The following is a 10,055-nucleotide window of genomic DNA, read 5'->3' on the forward strand; positions in this document are numbered from 1 at the left end:
TTGTGTGAATAGAGTATCCAAAACATCCTTCTAAAAACCTAAGTACTAAAAATTTAGGTGTAGATAGGATGTTTTTGGTTACTGTACTCACCATAGATTCTTGTAAGGAAAACCAAGAGGTACTTGGTCACAAAGGACTTGCTTAGTAAGCATAGTCAGGAGATGGGATACAGTAGCTTCGAAGCAAGGCTTAGAGTAAGGAAAACTACAAGTTTTCCCCAGAAAAGGTTAGAGACTAAGACCTAACACTCTGAGAGAATCCACTCCGGCAGCTCAAAGAAGAGGGGGGCAAACAGAGCTGTAAACGTACAAATGCTATTGGCATTGGCAGTATGAATTCTTGTTGGTGTGTCCCAAAGCAAAGGTTAATACTGGCAAGAATAAATATATGCAAATTGTTCTCTAGCTTATAATTTAGATTTGGATGATGTTGCCTAGTGGACTATACAGCAGGTTTGAAATTACTAGATTCACCTAACTGTAGGGCCATAAGAGTTGATTTTGCCTGTCATCTTTCTCATGTAGATAAACAGAACTGTAGTTTATTAATAGGCATGTGCCTGTTTGTTTCATTCAGCTGGAACCATAAAATAGAGATCCTGCTTGTTTTACAAATAATTATTCTATTACTTTGCAAATTGTTGGGGGGAGGGGTGGGGGGTCTTCTGAACTTGAGAAGTGAGTACATTTCACTGCCACTCTGACTAGGTGGCTTGCATATTCTTTGGGGAACACCCAAAGTGACAGGTATGATTATATGTATATATAATATGCATGCAAGATTTTATTACCTTTAACTGCATCTTATCAAACAGTTATAACTTTATAAGGCACCTGCTAAAAGATAGTCAAGATTTCAATTTATTTCAGGAGACTTGTCCTGCTATTTTAAAACCAACAGGTCACCAGACAGGTCCTAGGCAACATTGTTAGTGCAGTATCTGTAAAAATGTTTCTTTCAGGAGGGAAAAAAAACCCCAGCTCTCCATGTTCAGTATCCTTTACATCTGCTGCTCAGCTGGAAACACTGTTAAAAGGCCATTAGAACCTTAAGGTAACAGACCTTGCAGGCTATGAAAGCCATAGAGCAATTTGCTATTTGTGTTAGGAGTATCAGCTCTAGCCACTTCCTTTTCATGGACTGAAAACAGCTTCTGTCATGAGCCGTGAAAATCAATTCCACAATAACTAGGCTAAAATGTAGCTTGAGGTATTCTACCTAGGGGATGAAGTTACACAGTAGAGCCTCCTTCTGGGCACACATGGAATTTACAGCAGATTTACAGGCAATGTTTTCCAAAGGCTCTAAGCAGCAAACTGTTCAGGTGCTATTAATAATCTTCTAACTTAGCTCACAGGAGACTGGCTCTGTGATGTGTAATATTAAAGTCTGAATTACTACTATGAATGTAGTTAGCAGTAGGAGACAATGCCAACCAGAGCGACTTCTGTAGTATGCTTGGTTTTGTTTGCCTCTTTTATGTTTAGAATTATAGTAATTGCCTGGAATGCTGTTTCTTCCAAATAACAATATATCAAAACCTTACAAGGAAATAAAGTACAGTTGTTTTACCTTGCTTTAAGCAAAAGGTCATGCTAGTGAAAGTGCATTTCACAGAGCTGGTGGTCTTAGCAACAATTTTGTTCTAAAACAAAGAGCCAGAAACAAGATGCATATTTATTAGAAAGAACTCTTAGTTTTCTGGTGTGCTTACAGGAACTCTGTAGTGTAAACTGTGAAGGAAATGAACCTTAGTTCCAATGTGGTTTAGGACATCCTTCTACACAGAACAGCATAGTATCAAGAAATTCCCCATGCTGTCACCTGCAATACATTTTAAATTCCTTGTGCACCTTGTAATGTAGTCTCCAGTTTAGCATAACTGTTCTTCTCTTAAGCACCAGCCCTAATACATAGTCCTTAGGAATGTGGATAGAAATATTAATTCTCTTATGCATATTTAAACTGCTAAAATAACTATGCTTGCTAGTCACTAGCCCAGAATGAAGGTTCCTTTTCCAGGGAGATAGCACCCATTAGCCAGGTATGAAGGGGAGCATAAAGTCATAGTTCATTGAAAATGTAATTTCATTTTGCTGGTAATATGAGTGCTGATATTTTGGCACTGTAATGGAGTTTTAAGCACCATGCCTGTTATTTCAACTGGAAACTTTAATGTAATTATACATTTTTACTTTACTAAGCAGAAAGAAAGATTAGCATGCATAGTTTTCTAACATATATCATGCAGAATAAAACAGAGATTCCTAAGTGATGCTGCAAGAATTTCAAGTCATTCAAAAGGAATGGCAGGTGGTAATTTTAAAGACAAATTACCCAGAAAAGCTTTTGTTGTTGATCACTTGTTATAAGATTTGCCGTTTGCAAGTAATTGTACATTCAGCTGAAACTGACCTTTTATGAGAGCCAAGTAGTAATATAAATGAAATGAATATATTCTTTATTGCAGTCATATAAAAAGAATGGCCTGAGCTTTTAACACAGTGCTTGACCTCTCTGATGTGTGAACACCACCAAGTCTCTGGAACAGTATAAGGTACTATATGATGAAATAAGTACAAAACTAGCAGGAAAACATGTTAACATGTTAGCACTCAGCTTAAGGTATGTTCTTCAGTGATATAAATCTGAGTTCAGACAGGAAAAAAATGAATATAGTACAACACACTGATCAACATTATAACACTGTCACTTTCATTTCAATTTTAAATATCCCTTTTCAGGATTTATAACTCCACCAGGAAACTCCGGAAGCTAGGATTTAAAGTTCTAGATAAAAAAGTTCTGGATCAAAACTTGTAAGTATTAACACACATTTTTGTCCTTTTCAAAGACACAGTAAAAATTGCTACAAAAGCTGAAATATGTAGACTTTTAGAGCAATTTCTTCCCCCCCCAGCAATGTTAATTCCATGTGCATATTTAATTTAATGTGAGTCGCATTACACATTTCAGTTGGACTGCTAACATGTAACATAAAGCATGCACCCAAGTGATCGCAGGAAGAGGACTTAGAAGTACCTTGGCCCCATCCTGCATAGACCCATGTACTTGCTTATCCATATGTATTGTCAGCAGTCAGGGCAACTCCTAATAAAGTTAAGTAAGGAGGTGACAGTGCTGTTGTGCATCATGGTTCATGGAAATGTCCAAAGGGATCCTGAGAAGCCAGACACACATGAAAGGTTACTTTTGCCCTAAGCCTTACTCATGCCGTGGCACAATAGTAGCACAAAATGTCACACCCTTCTTTGTCTCTGTACCTAAGTTCATGCTGAACACAGGTATGTAATGCATTTCTAAGGACTTAATAATTTGCACTTAATAACTACACCAATTTCACATCAGTTACTCTCTGCTTCATGCTGTTGAGAGATATGAAGGAGATCTTTAGCCATTCATTCTCCATTTGTGTATAGTTCTAGAGCCACTTTGTTTACAGAATTCCTACGCACTGCAATGGGGGTTGCCTGTTAGACACTATTTATAAAGTTGTTTGATGCTGGATTAGCCATCAGGATTTTCTAGTGGTCTTCTGTCAACCAGTGGTCATATCTTAGTGGAATGGAAGGGAGGTTAGGGTGGAAATCATCAAGAAAGCTACAACTTCTGACACAAACTAGTATTTCAAATATATGAATGACAGTGCAACAGTTCTGTTGTTGTTGCTTTAGGAATCACAAGAACCTGGGTTTTGTTTGCTTGTTTTCTTCAATCATTGTAATGACCATTTGTCAGAAGACAATTTCAGGAGACTCCTGACCTACAAAATAATAGATATTTCATTCTGTTCTCATTTACAATAACTTCACTCTAGTGCACCTACATTGACTGAATCTCATCCTGTTCTTCATCTGCACTTGAGAATAGACTTGCCAGCTTTTGAGATAATGTTAGAACTGTGTTTCTGGGAAATACTATTTAGATACACAGTTACTCATCATCTATTCCCAAACAGTCATCCCAGTCTCCTTGGTAAGCAAGACATTTTAAAACACTGCTATCAAATGTTTTACTCTTATTTAAGGAAACAAGGAAATTGAATTAAGTAAGATTAATGATGCAGTTTAACTGGCAAAAGCATCATTCAGATACTGCCCTTATTTTTAAATACTTGGGCAATTTATTTAAATCAGAACAGTTTGAGTTAAGAACATGTTCCAACTTTAAATTGATCTTTCATTTTTTTCACTGCTTTAAGTCCGATGCTTAAAGTTATTGAAATCATGGCTTGAATTTAACAAGTATTGTCGACAGATTTCTTACTGTGACATCACTTTCATATTATATTATCTTAAAGTGAAAGACTGTAATACACTTGCATCCAACAACACCTTTCTCTATGTTCTGTCCCATGTCTCAAGTTCTGCATAATATTTATACATTATATATGACATCACTGTTTAAACCTGAAAACCGTTGTCTTTTTAATATTTTTACAGAAGGGCAGTTTTATGATACTGTTCTCAACTATGGCCGATGAAAGATATTCATTAGCAATTTTACAAGAAGAAAGGTTTTATTGAGTTATCCTTGAGTGGTCCCCAAAGCTACAGTTACCCTGCCACTAAAATCAGTGTCCATTTTGCATGAAAGAAAATCTGCATCTGAGTGTTACACATAGTGCAATTCTGTCTTCTATGGCTACACAGGGTGAATATGCTGCCAGCAAAACACTCCCAGATGAAGGGTGGGTTTTTTTGTTTGTTTGGTTTGGTTTTATTTTTTAAACTGAGGATATACTAGCAAAACCAGGGTGCAAACTTTGCAGCTCTTGAATTCAATGAGCACCTTTCCCCAGTTTTGAGGTATAGAAGACCATTTATAAACCCTGAGAGCTACTATAAAAGTTCCAATGAACAATTTAGCACCAATATAACATTGTGGAATAGAACTGTAAGGGAACATACTCAGTATAATCACATAATTATTGACTTTAACATGTGTTTCACTTGTATCAAAGTATGGTATAGAAAGCCAGCTTCATAATCCAAACATATAGTACAACATTAGGAACACTATGAACTCTCCCAACAGCAATTTTTAATAATAAAGAAAGGGATTAGAGAGGGTAGTATTAACACAAGTATATAAGATCTTGCAATCTAGCAACTGATTTTAAGTTGGAGTCCTCCATGTCTGGCACCTGACTTATTTGAGTGTCATTATAGAGAATAAATCTCCAGCTTGCAAGAAAAGATTTTATAGTCCCAGTTAGAAAAGGCGGCTTAAAAAAGCACACTACCACCACCAAAGAATGTGCCCTGATGTTAAAACCCTGAAATAACACATCATAATGTGTGCTGTCTACTTTCCCATCCAATTATGTAGCAATGAGCACAAAATCCCCTTGAAAACAAAGCATTTACTCAAATATATGACTTTGAAACTTCCATAAAATCTGCTCCATTTTAACAGATTGAAGTTATCCATCATAGTCATGAATTGTTTTCCTAACCAGCTTCTTACAATTCACATATGTTGACAAAGGTGAGCAGAGAGGGGGAACAACAGCCAATAACATTAAAATCCTTATGCTGGACAATGTACTGAAATGCTCATGATAACTGGACCTGGTCGCAAAACAGGCAGCTTTCTGTTAATGCAGGGATACCCTACCTAAGGCTTTATTATAAAATAATTCAGCAGGACATGCACAAGAGGGGGAAAAAAAAGCAGATGCAGTGGAAATCCATATAACCATAATCTCCCAGTAGCTAAGCACATCATACGTTTACAAGCAAGCTGCCTCAAAGTATCACATGAACCAGTGCCAGCGTAATCATTAAGGAAAACAAACAGCACTCAAAAAGTCAAGAAGCTCAGAAAAACTAACTCATTTTCACATGCATCTGCTTCATTTTCACCAAAAAAACCCCAAGAGGGACATCTATACTGAATCTTAAGAGACAGGTGAAAAGCCATCTAAATGTCATGATGATCAGTTTAGGTTTTTAGCCATTGAGGAGGTTCCAATCCTATTGTCCAAAAAATTGTAAGCAGCCCGATTTACAGTGAAGAGTGTCACCGTGAAGTGTGAAGAGCCTTTCAGCACCCCCTGTCCCCTTTGTGGGGTATCATTTCAAAGAAAGAAAAAAAAAGAAGATCAGGGAACAGAGAGCAACAAGTGTCTTCCCCAAAGCACTGAGAAGTTTGAAAAACCATTGATTTCTTTGGGTTTGTTTAAACGGTGGCAGGACACAGATGGCCCTATATGTCCCCTTGAGAACACAAGGGAGGAGAAGTAGCGGAGCAATTCAGAGACCCAGCACTTTTGCTCAGCAAGTCAATCAAAATAAATAAATAAATAAATAAATAAAATAGAGAGCGAGCGAGCCAGAAGAGAGGCCTTTGCAATTGCCACTAGCACAGCGACCCCACTCCCTTCATGTCTCCTGCCCATTCTCCAAAACGATGCCAACGGGCTGGATGTAGAGGTTGGGCGATCGCCCCCAGGTGCCTGCCTGCACCCCCAAGGGAAGGTGGGGGGGAGCATCCCGGCTCGGGCACTGCCATGGCGGGCACTGCTGGAGATTTTGAAGCTGGGGATACAGGCCAGAGAGTCCGCAGGCAGGAAGCCCCGGGGTGGGGGCACGGCGGCGGGGCGCAGCGGGCGGGCGAGGGCGAGGCAGGCGGCCGGGGGCGCAACATCCTCGGCCCGGCCCCGCTGCCCGGAGCGGCGGAGGAGGCGGCAGGGGGAAACCTGTTGGTGCCTCCGGCCCAGCCCTAGGCGACCTCCCAGTAGAGGCTGGCTGGGCGGCGGGGGATCCTTGCTACGGGCTGAGCGCTTGCAGGGATGCTCAGCCGCAGTCCGAGCTGCGATGCTACAGAGTTGGGGAGGGGGTGGCGGGTGTCCACCGGCTTCCCAGGTTTTAATAAAGCGCTGCCAACTCTGGGAAGTTGTGTCTGCCGGCGATCGCAGCCCCTGCCGCGGCTCTCTCGCTCTCTTTCTGCAAACTTATGTGTGCCCCTTCCCTCCAGGCCTGGACGACACCAGCCAAGCCCCACACCGGGACGACTGGCCGCCCGCTGCCCGGCCCGGGGCACGAGGGGAGCGGAGCCCGGGGCTGAGCGCCGCCCTCCCGCGCCCGCCGCCCTCCCGGCTCCCCCGCTCCGGCCGCGGGGCTCACCTGCGATCTCCTGGTAGGGGATGTTGCCGAGGCTAAAGCCCTTGGCCCCGTACGCCTGCCTCACCTCGGCGCAGCTGCGAGCCTTGCCGTCGGCCCCGGCCGCGAGTGACAGCAGCAGCAGGAGCAGCAGCAGCAGCAGCCCGGCGGCAGCGCAGAGCCGGGGAGACATGGTGCGCCAGGCAAATCCGAGCTCAGTAAATCCCGGGGCTTTCTGCCCCCTCCGCCTCGCCTCGAGGTGAGATCCGACCCCCCCGCCCCGGGGGCTGGGACAGGGAGACCCCCCGGGCTGCCGAGGCAAACTTTTCCGAGCCCCCCTCCCTGCCCTCCCCAGGCGCGCAGTGGCGGGTGCTGCCGAGCCCTCGCCCCCCGGCGTGTCTTCGCCGCCCCGGGCCGAGGCAGCGGCCGGCGGGAGGATCCGGGCTCAGCTCTGCCCGCCCGCGCCGGGCTGGATGGAGGTGGCAGGCGCTGCCTCTTGCCTGGCTCTGTGGGGCTGGACTGGCTAATGTATCCGCGTGTGTGCGCGCGCGCCTGGCTCCGTGTGTGTGTGTGTGTGTGTGTGTGTGTGGGGCGGGCTGGGGAGTGGATCTACGTGTTGTATTCCGGGGGAACCTCTGCCTCGCACAGAGCTGCAAGAGCAGCCTCCTGGAATAGGAAGGGAGCAATCCTGGACACAGACACAGCGAGGGGGAGGGAGGGCGGGGAGGGGGGAGAGGCACACACAGCAGCGTGACACACACACACACACGGACGTGCTACATGCACACACACAACGTGCTCTACACACAGAGAGAAACGTGCCACACACACACACAGAAGCCTGCTACACACACGCACAGTAACGTGCCTCACACACACACACACAGAGAAATGTGCTACACACACTGACACAACGTGCTCTATATACACAGAAAGGTGCTACACACACACACACACACACACACACACACAGAGGGAGAGAGAAAGGTGCTCCACATTGCACAGCCCAGAGACAGAAGCCGAGCAGAAAGAAAACCTGGAGCAGATCCCTCTCCACGGGAGAGGGGAAGAGGACACCGTTACAGCAGAGCTCACTCCTTATCGCAGAGCCACTTGATCCCAGCACCCCAGCCCCTCCCCAAGAGTACTAATTACCAAGGATCCTGCTTTTCTCCAATAAAAAAATCCCCAATTTTCAGTTTTAAAAAGTAACCAAAATCCACATCTTTCTGTGATTAAAATCAAACACTAATCTATCTATCTATCTATCTATCTATCTATCTATCTATCTATCTATCTATCTATCTATCATATTGTTTTATTTTAATCACAGGAATAATATATATAAAAGAATATATATATATGTATGTGTATATATATAATATATATAAATTGTATATCTATATATTAGTGGTGTTTGATTTTAATCACAGAAAAATGTGGATTTGGGGTTAGTTTTTTAAATCTGAAAATTGGGGATTTTTTTTTTAAATCAGAGAAAACCAGAATCCCTGCTAATCACCAGCTGCTAACCCCACCAAACTAGGTAGGAGGCACTGGACATCAAATAGCATAAAGGCAGCCCACTCATTCCCTAATCTAAATGTTGCAGGGTTGTTGGTTATAGCCCATAATGTTGCCCACTTAGTATAAATGTTGACATGTTACAACCTGGATACCCAGTATATAAATGTTACAACCTGGATACCTAGTATTAATGTTGACATCTTTGGATTTACACCAAGGTTGGATCTGGTCAGATGCAACTAGGCTTAAAAAACACAAAGCATCAATTGCAGGATTGCGGTGTGGGCGCCACTCCACTCTCTTTACGCCTTGTTACACTTTTGACTGTGAGCTACACAAATGTTGATCCATGTTAGTGCTAGCCTGGAGTTTGGAGCAGTTGCACCCTTAATCTAGAACAGCAGTTCCCAAACTCCAACAAATTGTGCACCACCAATTTAAAACAATACAATCTTAAGTACCACCAGCAATTTTTTCAGTTAAACCTTAAGTGCCACCAGCAAATTTTTGTCATATAAAGTAATTATAATAAATCTTTTAATGCATACCTCTGACAGGTTGGCTGCATACCACTGGTGGTACCCATACCACAGATTGGGAGCCACTGGTCTAGACACCTTCCCCCACCTGCACTGCTGTGACTTACCACTAGAGGCCTGGTGAGCAGGGACAGGACTGGGAGGTATAGCTGTGAGTTGCCACTAGAGGGCTGGTGAGCCAGGGCAGGCTTCTGTCCCCACTCTACTGGCAGAGGTGTGAGAGATTATGGGACATTGAAGGACTTCAACCTGGGCAGCACATCTATGGAGAGCGGCCACACCTTAATGGAATAGGAATGGCTAGTGAGGATCAGAGTGGCGTAACTTTGAACTGTATAAAGATCGCTTAAAATAACTATAAGGCCTTAATGTGTGAACAAACCAGGAATTAAGAGCTCCAGGAGCTGCCCCAAATTACTGTGTAACAAGACCCTTAGTCTTGCAGCCATGTGCATGGGGTCTGAATTTGACCCCTGGTTGGGGTTTTGGTCACACATCACACATGGTTAATGGAAACCTGAGACCAAGACAAGCCTAGAGCCTTCCTCTGTGCTAACGGGTAGAGAGAACCCCTTGCATAAAAACCCAGGCTGAGGAGGACAAGGACACCTGTGGATTCCCTTAGCCTGGGACCTGAGCACAGAAGATAGAGTCCTGCATCCACAAAGAAGCAATTGTAGAAAGCTGGAACTGGGGATGAGGCAGAGAAAGAGTCCTTTGACAGGCAAGTCTAAAAAGAAAAAAAATCCTCTACAATTAAGAAGAATGTTGTACTACCAACTATACCAACATGTGCACAGAGCACTCCACTCCACACTACAGAAGAGGAAGAGACTGAATCATCTATCTTTGTCCCTCTCT

The 10,055-nt window shown here is 43.4% G+C and overlaps 1 protein-coding gene across 1 annotated transcript in view; it reads right to left on the reverse strand.

Moving 5' to 3' along the window:
* The window catches only part of GPC6 (glypican 6), a 1,341,038-nt gene extending 1,333,335 nt beyond the window's left edge, over positions 1-7,703 (reverse strand). The window contains exon 1 of the mRNA XM_019486962.2: positions 7,153-7,703. Coding sequence (XP_019342507.1) covers positions 7,153-7,321 — 169 coding nt within the window. The 5' untranslated portion in view covers positions 7,322-7,703. The remainder of the gene's footprint in view (positions 1-7,152) is intronic.
* Positions 7,704-10,055: the final 2,352 nt, after the last annotated feature.

Source organism: Alligator mississippiensis, chromosome 1 (genome assembly GCF_030867095.1).
Source record: "Alligator mississippiensis isolate rAllMis1 chromosome 1, rAllMis1, whole genome shotgun sequence".
In the NCBI taxonomy this organism is placed as follows: Eukaryota; Metazoa; Chordata; order Crocodylia; family Alligatoridae; genus Alligator; species Alligator mississippiensis.